The sequence below is a fragment of the Podarcis cretensis genome, assembly GCF_951804945.1.
Source record: "Podarcis cretensis genome assembly, chromosome: 2".
Taxonomy (NCBI): domain Eukaryota; kingdom Metazoa; phylum Chordata; class Lepidosauria; order Squamata; family Lacertidae; genus Podarcis; species Podarcis cretensis.
The window spans coordinates 63537194-63563676 of record NC_137171.1 but is presented as its reverse complement, the minus strand read 5'-3'; the positions used below and the strand labels follow the sequence as shown (position 1 = coordinate 63563676).

At 44.5% G+C, this 26483-nt stretch overlaps 2 protein-coding genes across 2 annotated transcripts in view; one reads left to right on the top strand and one right to left on the bottom strand.

The window, feature by feature from the left end:
* Positions 1–2700: 2700 nt before the first annotated feature.
* CD74 (CD74 molecule) lies at positions 2701–25454 on the top strand. Its single transcript, XM_079968332.1, has 9 exons — positions 2701–2941; positions 9353–9528; positions 11684–11760; positions 13380–13442; positions 16141–16236; positions 16972–17041; positions 21164–21355; positions 22884–22969; positions 24060–25454. Exons 1-8 carry the CDS (start codon positions 2877–2879, stop codon positions 22958–22960), a joined length of 816 nt encoding a protein of 271 aa, XP_079824458.1. The 5' UTR covers positions 2701–2876; the 3' UTR covers positions 22961–22969; positions 24060–25454.
* The window catches only part of TCOF1 (treacle ribosome biogenesis factor 1), a 45676-nt gene continuing 43606 nt past the window's right edge, over positions 24414–26483 (bottom strand). The window contains exon 18 of the mRNA XM_079968207.1: positions 24414–26296. The gene's annotated coding sequence lies outside the window, so the exon portion shown is untranslated. The remainder of the gene's footprint in view (positions 26297–26483) is intronic.

Sequence of the window (26483 nt, the reverse complement as noted above, 5' to 3'; positions counted from 1 at the left end):
TCTGGAAATCTTCAATATGATCCCCTAGATGCCAACATACTTTCAAACCTGCTAGTTAAAGACACTAGCCAAATGTAGAGGATTTATCTGCTAATGTGGACTCCAGTCTACAAAGGTCCTGTAATAAATCAGTTAACACTGGCAACGAGCATGGTACGCGCAAGATGTTTTGAAATAGATTTCACCAATCGCACCTGGCTGGGGCTGATGGGAGATGGAGTCCAAAGCATCTGGAGCGCATCTGGTTGACATATGTTAGGGCCCAGCACCGCAAGGGAGACGCAGGCCCCATTTCAGTGCAGTGACTGTCCAATGTAAACACAATCCAGTGAAAGGTTCTAGCTGAGCAAGTGTGACTTATTGTCCTGATCCCCTGGCCGATTCAGTCCAAAATGCAAGGGTCAATCAGCATCTGCAAAGTCCACAGTCTGAGATCCAAAGTCAAAGGCTGACTGTCAGGAAACAAAGTTCAGGGTCAATCAAAGCCCAAAGTAGAAACCTGTGGTGGTCCAGGAGAGCACAAGACAAGGTCCATCACGGCAGTTGAGCAGACATGGCACCTAAGCTCTGCTGTCTTATTATAATGTGCCTGCTGGTTGTAGCATCTGGGCTTCATCCTCACCTGCTCTCAGCTTGCTCCAGTTGCGGAATCACAAGCCTCCTTCCCCACCTGGCCAGCTAGTGAACTGGCCTGCCTCTTTAGGCCCTGGCCTGCCTCTGCTTCCTGGAGTGCCCTGCCCGCTGTTCATTCCACCTCAGGACCCAACATGTTCATGGGGGCAGGGGCTCCTCTGGCTCTGGCAAGGGTTTGACTTCCTGTGCACTGGGCCCCGTCCCCTTGTCATCTTCTTTTACCCCATGAGTACTTTCTACACCAAGGACGCGGGTGGCACTGTGGGTTAAACCACAGAGCCTAGGACTTGCCAATCAGAAGGTCAGCGGTTCGAATCCCCACGACAGGGTGATTTCCCTTTGCTTGGTCCCTGCTCCTGCCAACCTAGCAGTTCGAAAGCATGTCAAAGTGCAAGTAGATAAATAGGTACCGCTCCGGCGGGAAGGTAAACGGCATTTCTGTGAGCTGCTCTGGTTCACCAGAAGCGGCTTAGTCATGCTGGCCACATGACCCGGAAGCTGTACGCTGGCTCCCTCAGCCAATAAAGCGAGATGAGCACCGCAACCCCAGAGTTGGTCACGACTGGACCTAATGGTCAAGGGTCCCTTTACCTTTACCTTACTTTCTACACCAACCTCTCCTTTCCCATCCCCAGCTTACACCCCCCCCCCCCGTGTCACCCAGTCCCAGCCGCAATCCTGGCCAGGATCCTCTTCTTCCTCCCTGAACTCCTGCCAGTTCATGGCACTTACTCCCATAGCCTCCAACATTTCTCTGATGAAAATAGGGACATTCCATTCCATAATGATAATTTTACTATTTATACCCCACACATCTTACTGGGTTGCCCCAGCCACTCTGGGCAGCTTCCAACGTACATAAAAACATAATAGAACATTAAACGTTTAAAAAAACTTCCCTATACAGCCTATTCAGATGGCTCAGGGGCTGAATAACTCCATAACCTCCAACATTTATGTGGTGAAAATAAAGACAACCTAAGTGAAACTGAGGCATTCCGTGATCAAATCAGAAACCGGGACAGCTTCTCTAAATCAGGATGTCCCTAGAAAATAGGGACACTTGGAGGGTCTGTACTCCCTAGTGCTGGTATCACTTGGGGGAAAGGAAAATGGTTTGGATCTTAACATGTTTTCAACAGGCCTTGTTAGCATTGGACATTGCATCTCTCTTGCAATGCTGGCCCAACTTTACAATACTGCCCCATTTTTCTTTGTTGGGATATGCTGACTGAGAACAACACTTACGGTAATACATTTGACAAAGCTGGCCCTATTGCATTAAAGTGTAATGTGCCAAAGGAATTTGTTGCAACAGGCTGACCTGGTTACCCCTCTGGACCCTTTATCATGCCCTTGTTATTTGGTTATACTGAATTCAATATATGGCATCACTGTCTATGAAGATGGTCAACACAAAAATACCCAATCTCTGCAGTCTTTTTTCTTTAGTCTGCTCACTCTTTCCACCTATGAAACAAAAACTGGGGACTTTCATTTGTTCTCTGTTTCTCGTGGGGTGATGACACAGGTCCTGCTATTGAATGTTGGAACTGGGAGTTCTCGGCTGTGGTGTTTTAAATTTAGGTGGTGGTTTTGTTCAAGTTTGTTTGGTTGCAAATGAGTTAATAAAAGGTTGGTAGTATATGATCTTCACTCCTTGCGTCTCATTGTTTCAGGGAAGATTTTAATCTAGGTTTCACACCCCGACATAAAAACAGTATTGTTCATCACAACTTGCTATATTGTGGCGCATTGCCTCATAAATATGCAACAATATGTTAAAGATTCACCACATACACTTTCCAAATCTCCCCTCCAAAGCCCAATCTGAAGCAAAATCTCTCTCTAAAGAACAAAAAGTTACTTTATTTGAATAAACCGTGCCATGAGAGAGCAATGAGCTACGTTACAGTGTTCTCAAAACGCACAGTCTATGCAGTAGCACGAAAAGCTGCAGGACTCTGCCTGACAACCGGTGATGTCATCTGAGTAGCCAATGAGATTTTTTAAAAAGTTAAAGCTGGGATAATTTGCTTACGACCTGTGTGTTGGTACTGGTGGGGGTGGAGGAAGGACTTGAAGGGTTTTTCCAATTCTTTAGGTCCTGCAACTTTCACTTCCCAATTCTGTGCTTCTAGAAGCTTCTGAGGAGTGCAACAGCCTTTATAGAGCCCTTGCTGGTCCCAGGCAGAACATCTTAACTTGCAGCCACCAAGAAGAACATCAAAAGAGACAGCACCATGGAAGATGACAGGAACAACCTTCTCCCCAATACATACACTGGCTCTGCTCCGGTGCCAGAAAGGTACATAGGATTGCATGTGTGTTCTTTTTCCCCCCCCCCCCCACTACCTTGCACTTTTAATAATTTGTATGGGGTAAATAAGCATCAAGGTTTCCCACTGTAAACTGTCTGCCCCCTAGAAAGGCAGCCTGGCAGTGCCAGCCCCACCATTAGGCAAAGTGCGGCAGCTGCCTCAATCAGTAGGTTTTAGATATCATGAAAAGGCATCATATTGAAAGATATTTAACGTGTATTATATTTTTATCGCTGGCGAGGTGGGAAGGTGTTTGCAGGATTTTCTGTCTCAGGTACCCAAATAACTGGACTGGTCTTGGACATTTTGCATCTTTTTTTTTCCTTTTCTTTTCTTTTTGATGGTGGTAGGGTGGCACCTTGTGTTGCTCATGATGTTGTATCAGGCTAAGAGGTAGTGTAACTGCGTGTACTTTCTGTGTAACTGCCAGCAGGTCCCAACTATGAGGGCAGAAAGTTAGGGTAAGGTATGGCACTCTGCTTTCAATCCCTCTAAAATGAAAGGCTAAAACAGAAAAAAATATTTGGTAGCCTAAGTTGGGTGGTGGTGGAATTAACTGAAGCTGCAAACCTGTATGCATTTACCTGGGAGTAAGCCCTTTGTACACAGTGAGACTTGGGAATAGGATTGCGTTGCAGAAATGACTCCTGCTTGTTTGCAAACCAGCGAGGTTCGAACAAAGCTACTTTATATTTCTCCTCATGCTGAATTGCAGACCTTTGCTACAGTTAGTTCTGCCACAGTGTTGTCTCATACTTTCATAACTGAAAGGAAAAGTTTGGTGCAATTGATGCTCTTTAACTTTTATTCTTGCCTGCACCTCTCCAAATAAGGGGCGATTGGTGTGTTTTATATAGTCTCAGCCCTGTGTTTTATAACAATTCTTTGGAACTTTTGTATTTACCAGCCACCACTAAGCATTTGAGGGGAGAGGATGTGTTCTTTCTTTCTTACCTTTTTATCCTGCAGGAAAGGCTATTTTACTTTTGAGGGAGGAGGAAATGGAAAGTAAAAAAAAATCAGAGTGTGAGCTTGATTGTTTAGTAAGGATTTGAGCCTGGATTTCTATACTCAAACTAACCTCTCTAGCCCTTGCACCACACTTTTCTTAGTGTGCCTCCATTTTGTATGTCATGCTTTCAGGTTTCTTGTCTTTTTATTAATACATGGCGAATAATGATTTCTTAACAACAGTGACCATTTTGGGGAATTACACTGCTGCGACGCTGGCAGTAGGCAGTTCCTGCCAAACCAAACAGCCAAAGCCAATCAGATAATAGAGACATGGTGATGTCAGTTGTTGCTAGGGAGAAAGGTGTTCAGAAAATTAATATCCATACTTTAACATTATAGTAGACTTTCTGTCCCGTATGTTGAGTCATATGGAGTTATATGGAGATGGATTTTTATTTTTAAAGCAACAAGCATTATATTCTGCTTATGAATCAGATCACTTTTAAAGCGAGTAACTTCCGCTTGGGCTGTCTAGACTTGAATTTAGATGACAGAGTATAACTATTAGAACTTCACTGTTTCATAGAATTATAGAATCACAGAATCATAGAACTGTACAGTTGAAAGGTACCCCGAGGTACCAACCCCTGTAATGCAGGAATCTCAACTAAATAATGCCTGATAGCTGGTCATTCAACCATAGCTGTCAACGTTTCCCTTTTTTTAAGGGAAATTCCCTTATTCCGAATAGGATTCCTCGCAAGAAAAGGGGAAGGTTGACAGCTATGCATCCAACCGCTGCTTTAAAATCTCCAAGGAAGGAGAGTCCACAGTCTCCCGGGGCATGGGCGTAGCCAAGAGGGGGCAGGGAGGGGGAGCTGCCGCCCTAACCCAGTAAATCAATACAAAATACTTCACTGAGGTTCTTCCCCCCCCCACACACACATAAAGCCTGCCCCCCCATGTCCCAAGGGAGTCCTTTCCACTATCAAGCAGCTCTTACTGCTACAAAGTTCTTCCTGGTGTTTAGTCAAAATCTTCTTTCTTGTAACCTGAAGCCATTGGTTCCAGTCCTAGCCTCCAGAGCAGGAGAAAACAAGCTTGCTCAATCTTCCATATGACAGCCCTTTAGATATTTGAAGAAGGTTATCTCCTCTCAATCGCCACTTTTTTACCAGGCTAAACATACTCAACCCCCTCAACCATTGCTCATAAGGCTTGGTTTCCGGACCCTTTATTATCTTGGTCACCCTTCCTCATGTTCCAGCTTGTCAATATCCAGGGCTTTTTTTGAGTTCTGGCACCTCTCAGGTGGGCATCATTGCCGTTGTAAGAGAACAAGGGAGGTGTTCATGGTGAGTTCCACCACCTCTTTTTTTAGAAAAATAGCACTGTGTGATATCCATCTTAAGTTGTGGCGCACAGAACTGGACATAGTATTCCGACCAAGGCAGAATAGAGCTGCACTATGACTTCCCGTGATGATGACTCTTCACTTCTGTTGATGCAGCCTTTAGGGTTTGTTTGTTTGTTTGTTTGTTTGTTTGTTTGCTGCTGCTGCTGCATCACACTGTACCTTCTGGTAGATTAAGCAGGTGCTGTAAAGAATTGGGAACTGTTTCTAAAATAATATTGATTATTGAGAGTATTAATATAAAACAGCCCCCCTTGCACTGTATTTCATGATTCAATTTAGATTTTTGTAAGCACCATGTATTCTGCAAATAGGAATAAGATTTTCTGTTTAGCATAATATTCAGTCCCATTGCTAATACAGTGGTACAGTACCTCGGGTTTAGTACTTAATTCGTTCCGGAGATCCGTTCTTAACCTGAAACTGTTCTTAACCTGAAGCACCACTTTGGCTAATGGGGCCTCCTGCTGCCGCCGTGCCGCCAGAGCACAATTTCTGTTCTCATCCTGAAGCAAAGTTCTTAACCCAAGGTACTATTTCTGGGTTAGCGGAGTCTGTAACCTGAAGCGTATGTAACCCGAGGTACCACTGTATTAAACAGCCAATCCAAACATCTCTTCTATTAAAACAAAAAACAAAATCCTGGTTTTCTTAGCCACCACTAAGTATTTTTTGGTGTGGGGATCTGTTCCTACCCCCCCCACCTTTTCCCCCCTGCCCCGAAAAACTACTTTACTTTTGAGGGAGGAGGAAATGGAATGCAACTGCTTTCCCTTTTCCTACACATGCAGTTACTGTGTTACTTGTTTCCCTCAAGAAATTCTAAAATACAACATTTTAGCATCATAACAGCCCCATAAAGTTGTCTGGGTTAAAGAGCTGGAAAAAAGCACCTAGTAAGCTTGATTTGAAACTGGGTTTTCACATGCAAGCCAACGTCTCTAATCCCTGCACCACACCTACAAAATGGAGGCACGCTAAGAAATGCATGTCATGTTCTCAGGTTTCTTGTCTTTTCATTTTTATTTGGTAAATAATGATTTTTTAACAACAGTGACCATTTTGGGGAATTACCGAACAGCCAAAGCCAGTCAAATAATAAAGATATGATGATGTCACTTGTTACTAGGGAGAAGGGTGTTCAGAAAGTTAATATCCATACTTAAACATTACTGTATAGCAACCTTTTTGTCCTACAGGATGATTTACATGGAGCTAAACTGTACTGGTGATGGATTTTTTTTTAAGCAACAAGCATTACATTCCTCTCTGAATCAGATCCAGAACATATAAAGCGGATGAATTTAGCTAAGGTTTTTAAGTCTTGAATGTACATGACAGGGGACATAAATAGTAGGACTTCAATGTTTAGTAGAATTATAATTCTTCTGATAGAATAATAAGCTGCTGTGAGTGATTGAGTACTCTTTCTAAAAGTTAATTGTTTTTAATAAAAGTAGTCACAAAACAATGTGTGTGACAGGCAGTTGTTTAGAAGAGATTAATATGTCATTATTGCCAAGCTTGCTCGTTATATAAAAGAAGGTAAAAGAGAAGCATAACAAACATATTTAGAACTACTAAACATTTGTTGATTCTTGGCACTAGAACATATTTTCAAAATGTTAGTTATCTGAAATGTTGCAAATGATTGATTTATATTTAACTGTGTTTGTGTTTATGGTTATATGAGAATTCAGATGGAATTACCTGCATTTGTGTTTTATTTTAAAGCAAATAAACCTTTTTCTTTTTTTAAAAAGGGCATCATTCTCCTTTTAATCACAGAAATGAGTATTTCTCAGGTGGTATCTGCCGCACATAACACATGCATGCATCATTTGAAAGGAAGAACACTTTGTTGTGTGTGTTAAAGTTGCTTTATTCATGTTCAGATTAATGCGAATTTACTCGACTGAATAAAACGCCTATGATTGATCAACTGTCAAGGTATCTTTAATCTGGTGACAGCCCTAATAAATACAGGGAGAATTATTGATGTAACTGAAGGTCAAACTTCACATTACAACAGACATGCCTAAATGTATCTCCATCTCTTTAAAATGTAGCTGTGGGGAGGGGAAAGTGGACATTGAGAGAGACATCCAGTATGGAACCACAGCGTATGGAAAATAATTATCCCTTTCCCCTTTTACTATTTCCCCAGTGAACTTCCCCCACCCCACCCAAACTGCTACTTACCCCATTAGTAAAATCATACTTTAAAAAATAAAAAAATCAATGAGGCTCATAGCAGCTTCAGTGTGCCTCCTGACTTACTTGCATTGAGCTCCTCCGTGTAAGGGGTGGGCTGGATTGGCTCAGGGAACCCCCTGCTCCACTGCTAATGCACAAGAGATCTACATTCCTGTACTAGTATGCATGCAGAATCCCTTCATACGCACACAAGGAGATCTGTGGCCACTTGGCATATCCATGGATACATATCCATGGGCTAGTCCATGTATTATTTGAATGTGGGTGCGGGGAGGTTTCTCTGAGCCCCACTGTTATGATGGCTAATCAGAATTATGCTCAGTGCTTTTTTCCCTTTAAAAATGTTTAGGGGTATTCTCATTTTGCCTCAAGAAAACAACCATTTTATAGTTCAAATCAGGAAAAATAAATACAGTAAATGGACAAAAGTACAAAGATTCACAGAACGTTTAGGGGTATGCATACTCCTGCGTCCCCCCAGAAAAAAAGGCACGGATTATGTGATACAAGTGAAAACATTTGTATTCTGATGCAGGAATAGAGGGGAGAGAGAGAGAGAGAGAATATTCCTGCAGGGGGTTGTACCCTTGGGGTACTCAACAGTTCTATGATTCTAATACACACACACACACACACACACACACACACACACACACACGTACAGCTTTTATTGCATTAAAGCCTATGGCATTAGATCCCCAAACATTTCTTCCTTTTCACATTCTGTCTGCCTAGCAACAAGTGACGTGACAAGCAGAACAGATAATGACTGGCTGCAGCTTGGGAATTTCCCCCACGGTGTTTTCCATCAGGATGAAAGGCTGTTAAATAGTGTATGAGTAGCTTGGGGGAATGGAACTGTAAAAGGGATTTGCGGTCCTTGTGGTACCAAGGGGAGAATCCTGATAAGCAGATGTTCAGCACATCCTGTCTCTATCTTCCACTCAGGAATTAATCTTAAATTGTGTAGAACTCTTCTATTTAAAAAGTTAACTGGATAACTGATTTTCAGACTCTGTTGTGGGAAACCATGTGACTCAGAGGCTTAACTGACAGCATAGTCAGTTTGGTGCCCTCCAGTGGTGCTGCAACTCTCATTATGCCTAGCCAACATGGCCAATGATCACTTGCCGTTATGCAGTTTAGAAGACCATTAGTAGTGATGGTTAAGTTGCCTGTAAGGTAGCTTGTCTACCATTCACTAAGCATCTCACTTGAGGAACCTCTGATAAGCTGCTGAGTAACCTCAAGTCTTCAGAATCATACCTTAGGACCAAAGATGGCAAGAGATCCAGGATCAGATTTCCCACACTAAAAAAAAGTTTAAAGAAGTTATGTGGGAGGAAGGAGAGGTGGCAAGAGCGAAGGTTTATCAGTTTTCCCCTTCTGTGCTATCCTCACATTTTAGATCCCCTCTCCCAGCTACAATTTGACCCATGCAAGAAAACATAAAGGCACACATATGTACTGCCATGTAGTGCAAATGTAAGCTTTGGAAGTGGATACTTTTGATCAGGAAGAGTATTTGTGTGTGTGTGTGTGTGTGTGTGTGTGTGTGTGTGTGTGTGTAGCTCTTATTACCATGGCCCGACTCCACTTTCACTCCTTTTCTATGGTGGTGGTTTTTTTTTAAACAAACTTTTAATAAACCCTTAGTTAACCAAGTCAAAGCATTCTGTTTGTGTTATAAGCAGAAGATATGTCGTGCCTTGGTTATTTGCATGCAGGTGAATCCAAACCTGTTCTAAGAAAATAAGCTCTCAATCTGGACCACTGATTGGACAAACTGACATGCCTCTTTTGTATCTTGCAGGGGTTCTTCCAGCCGTAAACCTGTCTATGCTGCCTTTTCCATCCTGATAGCCTTGCTTATCGCGGGCCAGGCAGTGACTGGCTACTTTGTGTATCAGCACAACACCCAGATTTCCAAAGTAACCAAGACCGCCACTGAGCTGAAACTGCAGTCGCTGGCCAACAATCTCCCTCATGGTTAGTAGCTTCCTTCTTCCTCCCCTCTCCCCCACTCCTACACTGTCTAACATTTAAATTTAACCATGATATATTTGCAAGCATTCTGAATTCTTAAAACATTTCTCAATTTTGTGTGTTAATTGTGCAAATCAGAGCTGAAGGGACTGAGCCTGGGTGTGTCAGCTGTTTATGCACTTGAATCCTGATAGCCATCGCTTGTCTGCTTAGATAGACAGACCAGATGATAGTTTACTTTATTTATTAAATTTATATCCCACCCCTCCTCCCAAAGAAAGGAAGACCTAGTGGATCTACAGATTCAGAATGCTGACATTTTAATCTGGGGAGCAGTCACCCTGTTCTGATCAGGTTTAGTCATGCTTATTGTGAGTTTTATAGCTTCAGTTTATATTCTGCTCTTGAGTTGCTTTCATGACTGTTATATATTGTACATTGACAGTTTATATCCATTTACAATTTATAAAAACATGAAAAGCATTCTGCCCCTGAAGTCCGACACGGTACAACTTGGGCAAGGTTGTGCACCCTGTAGTTAGCATGGATGAGTAGGTTAGTGTTGTCAGTTGTGCAAGAGCCCTTCGTAATATATTTGGATATGCGAAGGGGTATAGCTCGGTGGCAGCATGGTGTCCATTAGTTTTTTGACAGAATTACAAGCCTGGTAGATGAAGGGAATGCATTGGATGTAGCCTACCTTGATTTCAGCAAGGCATTTGACAAGGTGCCCCATGATATTCTTGTAAAGAAGCTGGTAAAATGTGGTCTTGACTATGCTACCACTCAGTGGATTTGTAACTGGCTGACTGACCAAACCCAAAGGGTGCTCATCAATGGTTCCTCTTCATCCTGGAGAAGAGTGACTAGTGGGGTGCCACAGGGTTCTGTCTTGGGCCCGGTCTTATTCAACATCTTTATCAATGGCTTGGATGATGGACTCAAGGGCATCCTGATCAAATTTGCAGATGACACCAAACTGGGAGGGGTGGCTAACACCCCAGAGGACAGGATCACACTTCAAAACAACCTTGACAGATTAGAGAACTGGGCCAAAACAAACAAGATGAATTTAAACAGGGAGAAATGTAAAGTATTGCACTTGGGCAAAAAAAATGAGAGGCACAAATACAAGATGGGTGACACCTGGCTTGAGAGCAGTACATGTGAAAAGGATCTAGGAGTCTTGGTTGACCACAAACTTGACATGAGCCAACAGTGTGACGCAGCAGCTAAAAAAGCCAATGCAATTCTGGGCTGCATCAATAGGAGTATAGCATCTAGATGAAGGGAAGTAATAGTGCCACTGTATTCTGCTCTGGTCAGACCTCACCTGGAGTACTGTGTCCAGTTCTGGGCACCACAGTTCAAGGAGGACACTGACAAACTGGAACGTGTCCAGAGGAGGGCAACCAAAACGGTCAAAGGCCTGGAAACGATGCCTTATGAGGAACGGCTAAGGGAGCTGGGCATGTTTAGCCTGGAGAAGAGGAGGTTAAGGGGTGATATAATAGCCATGTTCAAATATATAAAAGGATGTCACATAGAGGAGGGAGAAAGGTTGTTTTCTGCTGCTCCAGAGAAGCGGACATGGAGCAATGGATCTAAACTACAAGAAAGAAGATTCCACCTAAACATTAGGAAGAACTTCCTGACAGTAAGAGCTGTTTGACAGTGGAATTTGCTGCCAAGGAGTGTGGTGGAGTCTCCTTCTTTGGAGGTCTTTAAGCAGAGGCTTGACAACCATATGTCAGGAGTGCTCTGATGGTGTTTCCTGCTTGGCAGGGGGTTGGACTCAATGGCCCTTGTGGTCTCTTCCAACTCTATGATTCTATGATTAGTTTGAATAATCCTTTTTTTAAAAAAGCTATCTGAGCCTTTGGACAGTTTTGAGGGATTTCCCTCCCAGGGGTAGAGTTTGGAAAGCTGTTTCTAATATGAGATGGGGGGTGTCTGCTACTGGAGGGGGGGACAAGTCAAAGTTTCCACTTTTGAGTCCAGCTCAGACACCTTGATTGAAGTCATGAACTGTCTGTGCAATATAATTTGTACTCTTGTATGTTTGACTCATCTGTATAAGAGGAATATCCTTGGGGGAGGCCACGTTTTTTAAAAAATCTCCCTACATGTTTAATTGCACCACTCTTTTCTCCTGCAGCTCCCAAGGCAGTTAACCAGAAGAGGATGGCAATGGCCAACATTATGCCTATGGTCATGAGGGACCCAGATGAAGAGGTAAAGATGACAATTGCTTAACTAGCACAGGGTGGGGAGGTGTTAGGGTTGCCTGCTGCCTCGGAACCTCTCCTTTTCCAGCTATGGATGAGGGGGAAGACATTTGCTCTGTCTTCTGGGGCCTTTCCTTTCCAGCCAGTCTGCCAATACAAAAACACCCCCTCCTGGCTAGTATGCAATGCTCCCAGCACCTAGACCTTACACCAGTGTTGGAAATAAACGTTAGGCTCTTGAGACTGACAGGTCCTGCCTCAAATTAAGCTGTGCAGAGAGATTCCATTTGAAACAGCAGCTTCAGAGCAGGGAGAGTGAGTTGGCTCAACTTGACATGAGTCAATGTGACATGAGTGAAGCTGACAGCCTATTAGGCCAGCTCTGTTCTCAGTTCTTATTTGGTCACTTTGCAGTATGCAGGAATGGTTTGCCGGGGAATTAGCCTTCCTTGTCAACATTCCCTAGAGGTGGCAGCAACCAGGGAATGGTGCCAAAGCTGGTTTAGGGACACCCCAGAACCCTTGGGAGGAAGTTCATACTAATGGTTTGGATACCGATTGAAGTTCATTCCATGTTGTTTCCCTTTAAGTCAACGATACTTAAATGAGATCTGGATCACATAAAAAAGTCGCAACTAAATTTTCATGTTGAGTTCAGAGACACCTGGGTGTAAGTAAGTCCATTGTATCTGTTGCAGCATGTGAAGGACAGGGAAGAACCCTTTGTGTAGTCTGCTCTGTGGGATTGGGCTAGGAGCAGCTTCATAGTGTGACAAAAGTTGCATGCCACCCCCAATCTACGCCAAGCGGTAGCAAGATTCCAGGGGTGTTCCAGGCGCTCACCCAGGGCTGTGTTTCTGTTGGGAAAATCGTGGCACAGTAGAGGCTAGCATCTTTAAGAAATAAGGTTTATCGTACACATATTTACACCTGGCGTCTTCAATGGAGGGGGTGCAGAACAGGACATCCCAAGAGTGTGTTTCTCATTACCTCTCTCATAGCTTTGGGGTTCAAAGCAGCAGTCAGTCATGCATGGGCATAGCCGGGGGGGGGGGCGCAGCTACCATCCCAATCAAGTAAGTAAATAAAAATACTTAACTGACCAATCGTGTCACAGATAGCTCAGTTCTGCCCCCCCCAACATAAAGCCTGCCCCTGTAACATAAATCCTGGCTACGCCCAGGCAGTCATGGCTCCTAGTCTCTTGCTGCTGCCTTCTCCATCCAATGCCATCCATTTTTACTTGTTCCCAGAACACCTTTAGATTTTAAAAGGAAAATTTTTCCTGTGATATCATGCCCCGATCACCTTGGTAACCTCCCAAATCTCCTGTCTTTGTCCACTCCTGGGGCATGGAGGGGGGGGGGAAGGATTGCTTTGTGCGTTGCCAATTGTCCTAAATGGCCCAGCACCCAACTCCCCATTGTTTCTCAATGACTCTGCACTTAACTGGCCCCAGCAGACTGGTTTGCATACGCTAACCCATGTCTGGCACAGTTCTGCAGCTTCCATTTCCCTTCATATTATCTAAATACTACTGTTTATTAATTTCTACCATTCACTAACAGACTGATACCCTGGATCTATTACGATATTTTAACTTCTTTGTTGTCGTCTCTTCTACAGTCTCCAGAGGATAAAATGAAGCTGACCAATAGCACTGAAGACCAGATCAAACGCCTGCTCATGGTAAGAGCCTCATCTCTTTGCCTGTGCAACAGTTTTGCTTGTCTTAGATGGAGAGTACTCAAGTTTGCAGCTACAGACTCAACTGCTGGAGGCCTAGGGCTGAATCCCACGAAGTCATCCTGTTAGCCCAATAACTTCCACTTGCTCAATGGAACACCCTCTAGCACTCCTCTTCCTGTGGGTCACCCAACCCACTGGGGCAGATTTGAAGAGGGAGGTAGAGGATGCACGGACACAACTTTGTTGACTGCAACTCATAGTACAGAACAAGATATTCTTTATGTTCCTAAAAATCATTAACCTATTCTTTGTTTTCCAACCACAGTATCTGACAGGTGTGTTTATGTTCCTGGGAAGGTTTGGGGATACAGTATTTACGCAGGGATCCAAATGAGGGAAGGGTGGACAGGCACATGGGTTTCATTGCTTTTAGTGCACCAGTTAGTACTGCTCGATTGAATAGTTGGTTATTTCTTCAGCATGAAAAGCAGCAAGGCACAACTGCAGCAACCTATGCCTTTCTTTCCCATGTGCCTATACCTCTTTAGATCCAAGGACTGTAGCCTAAGTGTCATAACATTAACCATGAATACCGCACAGGTTCTGAACTACAAATACACTTTGGAAACTTTCCTGCACGACTGCACCAATTAAATTTCCCAAGTGTCCTGAACCCCTGGCCTACCTGGCAGCAAGTCAGTATGCCAAGTTCAAAGCCCAAGGGTCAATCCATACGAAGTCCAAAGATCAGGAAACACAGTCCAGGGTAATTCCAAGTAGTCAAGTCCAGCAGTCAGGATCAGTGGCGTAGCGTGGGGGGTGCGGGGGGGCCAGCCGCACCGGGCGCAACATTTGGGGGGGGCGCGCTCGCACTTGCAGCTCTCTGCCCCTACCTGGCTCACTCACTCTCTCTCACTGCAGTGCTGGCTGTGCGAATCCGATCCGAGCTGCCGGGTCGCCGCCCACTGTGGAGGGGGAGGGTGCCAGGCGTGCGTTGCAGTGCGGAGTGGAGCGGAGCGAAGAGAGAGCGGGGGAGGGACTATCTGGGGAGGGACAGTGCAGCAGCCGCCCAGCGCAGCGCTGAGCGCGGGAGAGAACCACACCCGACCAGCCCAGGCAGCAGCAAGAAGAAGCTGGCACCGGCGGCAGGTTAGGGGTTAGGGGCGCAAATTACTTGCCTTGCCCCGGGTTAGGGGGCACAAATTACTTGCCTTGCCCCGGGTTAGGGGGAGCAAATTACTTGCCTTGCCCCGGGTTAGGGGGTGCAAATTACTTGCCTTGCCCCGGGTGCTGACAACCCACGCTACGCTGCTGGTCAGGATACACTCCAGAGCCAAACACAAAGCACAGTCCCGCAGAGGTCCAGGAGCATCCAAGACAATGAATATGGGCAGCTGAGCAGTCAAAACACCTCAGCTCTGCTTCCCTTTTATACTCTGCATGCTGATTGCAGCAACTGGGCTTGATGAGGCATGTGACTCTCACCTGTTCCAATCCCACTCCAGCTGAGGAATCACACCCCTCCTCCCAGAACTAGCGAGCCCCACCTGGGCAGATAGGGAGCTAGGCTGTGGGCCCTTGCCTGCCTCAGCCTCTTAGAGCACCCCTCTTGCTGCCCCCTACACCTCAGAGGCCACCATGTTCATGGAGACAGGGGCCACTCTGGCTCTGGTGATGGGTCCTACAACTCTGGCTCCTTGCCACCCCCTGTCACTCTGTGAGTACTTTCTTCCTCATCCCCTGCTTGCCCCATTGTGTCCCAGCCCCAGCTACACCCCTTGTCAGAATCCCCATCATCCTGCCAGTTCATGACACCAAATGACTTTGGAGGGTGGCATGGCAAGCATCTGTTAAATGAGAAACTTAGATAAATTGGCGTACTTGTAATATGGGGCTATGTGGACAAAGGTGGATTAGATAATAGGGAGCTTAGATAAACATTCAGACAGTGAGAGTTTCTGGTGCATGCTGTGAATAATTGTCATTAAATTTTAGGGAAAGCAAAGGCTTTTCTTTTTATCTCAGCTTCTCACTGGATGCACTTGCTTGCTTGTTTCTTTGTATTTTCCTCCCCAAACCCATGCCCTGCCCAATGTTCCAAAGAAACCCAAGGTATTTAGGAAATTGGCAGCAAAACACTATAACCCAAAAATAATTTAACCCAATAATACAATCAATTATTGACATAAACTAAAAACAAATTTAACTGTTCCAAAACAGCCACCAGAATATGAAAAAGCTATGCCAGCGAAAAAGCCAGGGAGAGAGGAGCCTTTCTCTCCATTTGCATGTTCCCTTTGAAATCATTCTGCTGTGGCTGTTTTCCTCTTAAAAGGAGTTGCACCCAAACTTTGAGCTCTCCAAGGCAGGGAGGAGCAGTCGAGGGAGGCAGCTTTAGGATGAAAGGTGGTGGGGGCAGAGATAGTTCAGCAATCCCTCCCACCTGTACCTTTTGCCTGCCTTAGAAGATTGTGCTGTTGATTCAACTCCCACAAGTGAGTCTGCTGCCATGCTCTCTGGTTGGACCTCACCATCACTGTATCTGGTTGAATTCATGAGATGGAGTTGGTATTTCACATGCTGCCAGTCCAGACCCAATCCTTTGAGCATAGTCTTGCTTTGCTAGGTGATCTCTTTCTGGGCCTCCAGCAGACTTACTTTCCTTACATAACGTTTGTTAACATGTTCCTCCCTGCAGCAATCAAACCCTCTCATAAAATTTCCTGAACTGAAAAAGAGCTTCATGGAAAATATGAATACTCTGAAGAGCCGCTTGGATTTTGAGGACTGGAAGGTAAGTGCTGCCATCTTTCACAGAATCCTCTCCCCCCCCGCCCCCGCCCCGTCCTGAAGAGAACATGGTGTCACAATGGATAGGCAATATCTCATTTAACAGATCATAGAGTTGGAAGGGACCACGAGGATCACCTAGTCCAGCCCCCTGCAATGCAGGAATATTTTACCCAATGTGAGGCTTGAACCCATGGCCCTGAGATTGAGTCTCATGCTCTAGAAGCTCTCTATCCTGCTAATTTTATTTGCCTTGGGACTTATTCCTGTTGGAGTCTAAGACTTTGGAAGGGATCCTAGTCCTTCTCTTGTGCTCAGGAAGAGAGTACAATACAAGTATCCATTGTCACTTGCAATGCTTCCTAGTTTCCTCTTGACTGCTGTCTAGTGTTTTGAGTTGTTCATGTGTGGGATTTAAATAGGCCTCAGTTAAACTTGCTAAATGCCTGAGATTCTAGGAACTATATTTGGGAACTGGCAGCAGGGAGTTCTTCCGTGAAGGGACCACAGCGCTGGACCTCTGTTAATTATGCCAACAAAGCCTCAGGTTTATTAGTGTAGTTAAAATTGGCTGAACTATATCAAAGCCCTTTCCTGCAGTGTACAGTGGCGTTCACCCAGCAGTGAAACATATGGTGGACTTCTCTTCTTGTCATTTGGCAATTAGACAGTGGTTAACTTACATTTATTTATTTGTGGATAGGGATGCCTTTTATTAACTGCATTTGATCTCTTGCAGTCTTTTGAAACCTGGATGCACAAGTGGCTGCTCTTCCAAATGGCCAAGAATGAGATTCCAGCTGCACAAGGTACGCAAGGACTGTAGCACTGAAAGGAATTCTAAGGGTGATGGACGCAAATTCTCTGAGGGGCTCAAATCACAACACAACAGAAAACATTCCATTTTGCTGCAGCTTCAGATCCTAAAGAGATGCAGGAAATCATGTGAAACAAAATCCCAATGTACTAGAAACAGTACATTTCTATAGGAGGGACTGAAAGAGCTCTGCTGCATGCCAGAAGACTAATGTTAATGTATGCTGATGACTTGGGGGTGGAAGGAGATATTATACAGGACGTTGAGCTGCTGCTGAAAATGATAGCCCTGTGTGGAGGTCTCCCTCTTAATTTTGGAACATGGACAGGACTGGCACCAGAATTTATGGAGGCCGTAACATGGTGCCACCCATGCCCCCCCCCCAAAGACCCTCCCAATGCAGCTGTGCCTTTTCTTTTTCTTTCATGGTAATGACAACACCACTAGTGGTGGGCGGTTTTATAGATGTATGGTCTGGGGCACCTTATATTGTGGGTAAATTAAAATGGCAGATAGTCATCATGGATAGGAGCAGAGCTTGGCTCCCATTCAAAAGCAGCAGAACCACCCATCCACCATTAAAACGGCTTTCCAGAGGCCCAGTGAAGTAGTAGCAAGGCAGCACAACAGGATTGGGCCTGGTGGGGGTTCCTTCTGGGCCTCTAGGGTCCTTGGCCAGTGCCTGTCCTGGGCAATTGCTTGCGCTGGGCCTGAACGCAGAGCATCACTTAACCAGTGTTACATCATCACATGTTTCCACACAGCCCCAACTCAGAAGTACAGTGGTACCTTGGTTTAAGAACAGCTTAGTTTATGAACAACTTGGATTAAGAACGCTGCAAACCCAGAAGTAGATGTTTGAGTTTGTGAACTTTGCCTTGGAAGTGGAACATGTTTCGCTTCCTGTTGAGTGTGTTCCATTTGTAAATTGAGTCCCCCGCTGCTATGGGAAAGCATGCCTTGGTTTAAGAACAGACTTCTGGAAAGGATTAAGTTCGTAAACCAAGGTACCACTGTAATGCACAGCAAGAAGACATCATGACACAAAGTGGCTAGAAACTGTTACAGGTGTGCTTGTGGAGAAGAACTCAACACAGTGTTGCTCTTTGTGTCGGCGGCTCCATGTCCCTTGCATTGGTTTGGATCTGAAGGATGTGAGTGGAAGGCCCTTCCTCTCATACAAGGGGACACCTGCAATTTCTGCAGACTTCCCTCTTCACTTGCAGTTTCCAAATCCTACATCACATCCAACTTTTCAGGGGCACAGGGGGTTGAAATGATGGGAGGGAAGCAGTGAATTTGCATTAACCTGAGAACTCCCACAGTTGGTTGGATCCAGCCCAATGCACAGCCCCACTAGCCTCAAGCAAACCAGGGTGTGAGAGCCATTCACAGGCAATGCTCTCCCAGCTGGGGTTCATTTGCAAGTGTAAATCTAGTAATTAGTTGGCGAAAGCCTTGTAGCTCCAATTAACCTGGCAAGCTTTGGGCTGGAGAAAAAAGACTGCTCACCCTTAGCACAAAGACCACCCAAGCCCAGTATTCTCACTTTCAGCTGCAGTTCATTCACTATTTCTTGGCCTTTCTACGCTGGGCACAAAGGTTTAGCCCTACAACATTTTTCAGAACGTAGCTGCTGAAGGAGGTTGCTGAAAGGAGCTGCCAGAAAGGGTTGCCCACCTGGGTGCAATTCATAGGCGCCGACTCCATGGGGCCTGAGGGGGCCCGAGCCCCCTCAAAAATTCATTTGGGGGGGCTCTGCCCCCCAATAATTTAAGAAAAACAAAGCCACTCCCGATCTAGAGAGGGGGTGGGGTTGCGGGCTCTCGACCCATCAACAATCTCGCAGGGATTCCCCCTAGCTCATTAATATTCACCGCCCACGGCGGCAGCCAATCGGCTGCCGCAAAGGGCGGGCCCTCACAGGTTCACTTAAGGTCGGGGCAGCCCGGGGCTCGCCCCTTTCGTTCCCCCAGCAACAGAGGTTTGGAGGTCTTGGGCCCCCCCAATATTTTTTATAAGTCGGTATGGGCCCCCGCCCCCCCCCAATATTTTTTATAAGTCGGCGCCCCTGGTGCAATTCCTTGGCCAGGTCCACTTATTTTCAGCGGCAGACCTAAGCACTTGAAGAGTGATTTCACACGGCTGTTTACTTGGCACTGCTCACGCGTGCAACTTCTGTGCAGCATCCAGCTGGTGTTTGATCCATATCCACTGTTTCCAGAGGGTGGGTGAGATCACGGAATGGCATTTTGATGAAGATGGTATCCTGTGGATGCCACAAAGAAGGGCATGCATGAACAGCACCGGGTCCCCAGTAAGCTGCTGTGTACTCTCCAAGTCCCTTCCAGTATGCATCTGTGACGGGAAGAGTTGGGAATGTGCTTAATACGATAATCATGTATATGCCTCTTCATAAGTAACTCCCAGGATGCTCAGTCAGGCTTATTGCCAGATGAGTGTGTATAGGATTGTGGTGTATGTCTCTTTCCTTATAATCAGCGCAACTTAAAAGTGCTTAACTTTGCCTTGTACTCAAAACATGGAAACATATTTGACTTCTGTTGGCTCACCTCCATTAGCTCCCTCCATTAGCTTCTGGGCCTTGTTTAGCTGCTGGCTTCCATATGGATGGTCTATCTGCAGGAACATTGCCCAGTCTACTAGCTTCTGTGTCGTAAGAGATCTGCTGTGCAGACCTTGGTTTTTTGGGGTGAGGTTTCCTTCTTTATCTCAATTGAAAACTCATGGGGCCAAGAGTAGGGCACTCTCAACAATGGCACTGCAGCTCTGGATTTCAGAGAGGCCTTCCAACAATTTCTGTACCAGTTGTCTAGGTATGGAACATCTTTATCCTGTACAGTTGTTTGTTACATTTTAAACAAATTCTGTATTGCCTTGGCTGCTATTCTACACTGAGGGACCTAATAATGAAAACAGCAAAAAATGAATGTCTTCCTTGGCAGAAGATGTGAAAAACCTGTTTCGACATGTTGTGATACTGACCATTTTACTACTGAAATATGCTTGATGTAGAGCACAGCTTGAGCCCAAAGCCACTTGCTGTCTCTTCAAAGAAACAGTGGCTGCAAAAGGGGAGCTCTCTGCTGACTTGCAATTCAATGAACGAGGTCTTCATGTTATAGAACCACTGGTTTTTAAAAAGCCTCTTTTCGCTCATCACAACAGAAGCAAAACACGGTCTGCCCCTGGGAAGAGTGATTGGCAAAGAGCAATTCATTTGAAACTGCAATTATCTAAGCTAAATGATGCACCCATGATGAAAGAAGACCTGTTGTTTGAATTAAGGCCCACTTCAAGTATTTTTTTTAAATAAAAATGAAAGCCTACTGAAACAATTTTAACAGTCACACGCAGAGAGAGGGAGAGCCTTATTAATGACACACAGTCTTGAATTTGGACACCGACATGGCCAACCACTTTCCTGTCCCAAATTTGGGCACCAATGCAATGCTTAAAAAAAAGAATGATTCCTCCTTCTGTGATTTCAGCTGTTTCTGAAATAAAAGCCCGCAGCCGAGATTTTCATACCAATTAACCACTCAGCAGTGGTCGGACACATTCCCATTAGCAGAATTTATATTAATACTGCCTCCATTAAGCAGTACTCATTAGCATTTGCTCTCATTAGGCTAAATGGGTTCCCTGGGAGCCATCCCAATAAAATAGCTGTCCTAATTAAATGGGCATATTGTTACAAAAAGCAATTCTTTCCTCACCCCCCCCCTTTACTTTCCCATGGTGCGGCCACAATGAAACAGCCTCTTCTCATATTAGGAGGCAGTTGATACATTCAGCCAAACCAAAAAGGATTGTTTCTCCTGGACTTTCAGTTTCAAATCTGCTTCTGTGGAGCTGGGGAATGCTTCCAGCTGTGCTATTTTTCTATAAGCGCGGAGCATTCAAGTATTTGGTGCCAACTTACCACCTGAAGTGCTGTGGTGCAGGGAAAGCTTTACCTCTGAACTTAGCCATATGTCTCAAGCAAGGCAAGGGAGCTGTTCAGTTGTAGTTACAGTTGCATCAAAGGGCAGTGCTAGCAGCTGGCAGTCAATTGTGCACACTGAAGTTTCTGTTTTTGTTTTGTTTAAAGTGAAAACCAAGTGCCAGACAGAAGAATGTGGTCGGGGTGTCCACCTGGGAAGATTCTGTGCCAAGTGTGATGAAAATGGCGACTATCTGCCTAAGCAATGCCATGGTAGCACTGGCTTTTGCTGGTGCGTCTACAAAAATGGCACCATGGTTGAGGGCACTACTAAAGTCCGTGGGCCACTGGACTGCACTGGTAAAGAGCTTCTGTTTCCTATCAAGGGGGAAAGGAGTTAATAAGCAAGCAGATGTCCTTTATATTCTTGAGTAAACTGGATTATTTACAGTTTAGGGAGCAACAGCTTAATGGCCCAAGTCCTAGGAGCAAATGAGTCTCTCCCCCACCCTGACCTGGACTTGAGTCCTAAACAGAGCCAAAGTGTTTGCAGTGCAACAGCCATTGTTGCAGCTGTAGCAGTGTTCTTTCCTTTTTCTAAATAGAAGAGATGAAGTCAGGCAGTGGAGTTTTTTGGGACACATAGGCAGGGTGGGTTGGGGTGCTGCGATTCCCAAGAGTCACAACACAACTGTGTGTGAACCACATTGACTACTTTCCACATCTACCATGCCAGACTTTCTTAAGAAGCTCTTATTACATAGGCAGTGCAGTTAGAGCATTTTTGCACCAAAATACTTTGGTGGCAGAATTTGGGTTGTCTGGTTGTGGAGCCAATACTTGTTGCTGCCAAATTCACATTGTTTTTCCTTACTTGGAAGATAAACCCACTTTGATTTCTGCATGTGTGTGCTTTATGTTCCTTGTGGCTTCACCATTGGGATAGTGTTTGGTCAATATTATGAGGCAACTTGATGTGAAAAAATAGCCTTGTTGGTTGCACTTAGTCTTGCTTGATGACTGAACTTACGCCATTCTCTTACCACCACCTCCACCACCACCCACATCAAGAAAGAGGGAAGACTGTTGTGAACAGTTAAGGAAGTCTCCCCTATCTTTGTGCTTCAGATTTCTACCTGATATCTGCCCCTGAGTAAGCTTTTTCCAAATGTAACAAACAATTGCAAAAGCCATGGCAAATCATTTAAAACATTATGACCTTACAGCGCATAGAAATCTCAGAAAACCCAACATCTTCATTTGTGTCATTATCATTATGCCAATCTAACACATTCTCAAGAAACAAAACAAAACTTGGAATTAGTCAAATGAAAAAAACCAGAAAAAAAATATTGGAATTAGTCACAGCCTATGCAGAAAAAAACTTAAATCTTAAGAACATAAGAAGAATCCTGCTGGATGAGGCCAATGGCAGATCTAGCCCAGCACCCTGTTCTCAGAGTGGCAAACCAGATGCCTAAGTAAAATCTGAGTAGAACAGCAATCTCCCTAATGGTGATTCCATTCAACTTGCATCCAGAGGGATAGTGCCTCTCAAAAATCATAAAACCAATATATACCTACCTGCCAATAAGTCCACAACTTTGCATTGTTGAATGGACCAAAGATACAAATCGGCCAGTGCCCATTTGTCAGATTTCAAATGACCTTTCTCTCTACAGGCAGTGGAAAATAATATGGCCAAATGTTAATAATTTTGTGTATTACTAAAAAATAATAATAAGATAGATGAAAAGCAAACGATTGTGCCGCTGGCTGAAGATGAGATAGCACAAACTGGTAGGAAGCATCCTAAAGGTGATGTGGAAACAAGAGGATATCTTAGGGCATTGCAAAGTGCTAATCTCTCTCTTCCTCCCTTTACCAGGAAAAGGGCAACTGGTGAACGTGACAGCTGGTGATACTGAGAATGTGACAGCTTCTCAGCTGAGCTACAGTAACTAAATGATTGAGGTAACTTAAGAATTTTGCTGGATCAAACCAAAGACCTGTCTAAGCCCACCATTGTTTTACCCCCATAGTGGCCAACCTGATGTCCATAGGGAGCCCACAAGCAGGAGATGAGGATCATAGCACTTTCTCTGTTGTTCCCAGTGACTGGCAAATCAGATCCTGGAGGGAGCATACAGTCATCATGGCAGGAGCCATTGATCACCTTATCCTCCCTGAAAGTAGCTGGCTTAGTTCAGGAGAGCCTAGGAGTTCACCTTGAAGGCACCTTTCATTTCAGTGCTGGTGTTCTCAGCTACATACACAAGAGAGCAAGCTAAGTACTTTGTTTTTAAACTTAGGTGCCTTTTTTAAACAGTCTGTACAGATTGAATAGGGATGCGGGTGGCACTGTGGGTGAAACCACAGAGCCTAGGACTTGCTGATCAGAAGGTCGGCAGTTCGAATCCCCGCAACAGGGTGAGTGCCCATTGCTCGGTCCCAGCTCCTGCCAACCTAGCAGTTCAAAAGCACGCCAAAGTGCAAGTAGATAAATAGTTACCGCTCCGGCGGGAAGGTAAATGGCATTTCCGTGCGCTGCTCTGGTTTGCCAGAAGCTGCTTAGTCATGCTGGCCACATGACCCCGAAGCTGTATGCCGGCTCCCTTGGCCAATAAAGCGAGATGAGCGCCACAACCCCAGAAGTGGCCACGACTGGACCTAATGGTCAGAGGTCCCTTTACCTTTACCTTACAGATTGAATGGGCCACAGTTCCTGCGGTTGCCAAGGCCTTCTATGTGCAGGTAGTGGCACATCCAGCTTCTGCCTATATTTTTTTAAAGCCTGAAATACAGATATTCTCTAGGTGTCAAAGGCAGAGTGGGTTTTGTGTGGGGGGGTGCATGTGGAGAACGATAGGTATACAAGCCAAATTAGGATACCTCCCCACCTCAAGGCCTAACAATTAAAGGCACCATTAACTTTAAGGGGCAGAACAACACAAGTTGTGTGTGGGTTGGCTTTTTTTGTACTTTCCATCAATTTCTGCCTCTGTATTACTAGGAAACATTTCTGGGGCTTGACACACCTTTCTCATTTCTCTTCTTTCTTTAGGAATGCCAAGCAAACAAGGCAGGCAGTAGCACCAGCTGCATCAGCTCAAGAAGCCCAGCTTATCTTCTCCAGTTTGCTCTCGTTTTTTTGCTTCTGTATTGATTTCCTGAATTATGTTAGCCGCAACCACTTCTAAAATTCCTAGGCTTAAGCATTATCCTTAATGGAGGAGGGAAAAGTAGGTTGATTAAATATAATAGCCTGCTGAGCTGAGCCCTGAATTACCTTTTTTAGAGAAGTAACCCTTGTACAACCACAGCTTTAGCAGCAAAATGCTTCAAGCAAGAAAGGGTGATGTTTTCCTCAATTATTCAGCTCATGCAGAGAGGATCTCCCCCCCCGCCCCCCCCCCCCGAATAAACCCTGCAGTGATTCTTGTGGCTAATCAGGCTCCATGAATAGGGGAACATTTACTGAATGTATGTGAATAACAATAGGATTCTGAGACAGTGAGCACATCATCTGCAATGAAATATCTGTTTTCCTCAAATGGGGGGGGCTGGGGGGAGAATATAACATTGTTTTCCAAATATATTCTTCAAAGGTTTATTACTCTGTTTAATTCACCTTACTCTTTCCCCACTGGACTCCCCCTGATTTTAGATAAGTCTTACAAGAGGTAGAAGATTTCTACTGAACCCTTCATTTATTTGTTCTTTGGTGATCACTCGTAGCCAAGTAAGGTTGCCTTCCATGAACACAGTCTAAACAGTGAGTCCGTAAGTGACTGTGGAGCCCAGTTCTGGATCCACATGTCCTTCCACAGTGAGGACATAGGTTTCCAGGCAGGAATTGATCACGGTGAGGGTTTGCCAAACGTGCCTTCCTCTTAGCCCATTTCTCCTTTTTGCCCTGAGTTCGTGCTTTTTAAAGGGAAATTATAAAGTGTTTTTTACATATACGGATATGAACAGCCGTCATCCTGAGTCATGCTGGCTGGGGCTGATGGGAATCAGGGTCCTGGTGGTCTAGAGGAATGGAGGCATTACCTTATGTAAGGTTTAAATATAGTTGTGAATCCTGAAACCCCAAATGCTGTACCCTAAGGAGTTGGTTGTGTACCCTTTGCATTTGCTAGCATAGCCCTAGAACTTGCTTTAGTAGAGTTTCTCGCAAGAGAATACTGGAATTGTAGGTAAGGCTATATAAATCTATATGGGCAGAGAACAGGCTTCTCCCGCATCCAAAGCAAATATAAGTGAATGTTTCTTCAATTACACAAGCAAGCCAGCAGAGTGGATATATATTAGTGATAGATGATAGACGAGCACCCACACTTATGACATACTAATTATACCCTTTGAATATATGATCATTGCTTTATTAGTGAACTCAAAGATGATTTTAACTGTTAAGTCTTTGTAAAGTTTTAAAAAATAAAAGATAACCCACTAATACAGGGCTCTTGTCCATTGAGGTGGATGACTGAGAGAAGACTCCAATTAACTGGTTAACAACCAAAGGGAGAGAAACGGAACATACATTTCCATAAACCTCCCTGTGAAAACCACGAGGGCTGGAAGCTTGGCTCTCCTTAAGAACGAAACAAACCACAAAGACATGAGCCGGTTCAACACAACATGACAGCTGTGTGCAGCTGACCAAATCCTTTGGAATTGTTTAGCTGCAGCCAAGAGAATTACACATTTTCAGTTTCCAAATAACACACATGTGCTTTTCCCAGTTACTATGGTTTTATTGTATACTATTATTTAAAAAAAGAAAGAGAGGGAGAGAAAAATACAAGAGAAAAAGCCAACCTAGAATCAACAGGATTTTGTACATATTGAACACAATTTCTGGATGGACATTGCAGAGACATAAAACTTCTTCCTTTAATGTAGTATGAAAAGAGGGGGAGGCGATCTTTTCCTTTAAAAAATATAACTCTTAAGGGTTGGGATTGGGTGAAGGAGGAAGTAGAGATAGCCGTAAAAGTAATTGCTGGATTCAGGATTGAATAATCAAAGGTGTTTGTCTTCCTCACATTCCGTCAGTTACAGTAGCTGCATCTTCTCCATTGGCCAAGCAATCGGCGCATGTCTTATTCCCAAGCAAATAGCCAGATCAACTGTTAGCAATGCTTAGCTCTAAAAGTCACAGTTAAAAATAGTTATAAATACTGGAATCAAGTCTTCGACATTCCCATTTTCTTTTCTTTAAAAATATAAACAAACAGTTTCTTTCCCTTGAATGCTCCCAGCATATTTTTATTCTTTACTTCGTGCTTTAAGCCACTACAGGAAAGGGAGAGAGAGAGAAAGAAAGAACACATTAAAAATAAAAAACTACTGCAAAGGAGGGAGATTCTGCCAATGACAGATTTGTCAATGAGTAGGAAAATAATTTTTCAAATGCATCACAAGCATCTTTTCTCATCCTTGTGTTAATGAGGTACTATCACTGCTACCAACCACCAGAAAA

Coding starts and splice junctions, on each gene's coding strand:
- CD74 (XM_079968332.1), top strand. CDS start 2,877: ATGGAAGATGACAGGAACAACCTTCTCCCCAATACATACACTGGCTCT. Junction 2,942..9,352: donor TCTGCTCCGGTGCCAGAAAG/GTACATAGGATT, acceptor TGTATCTTGCAG/GGGTTCTTCCAGCCGTAAAC. Junction 13,443..16,140: donor AGATCAAACGCCTGCTCATG/GTAAGAGCCTCA, acceptor TCCTCCCTGCAG/CAATCAAACCCTCTCATAAA.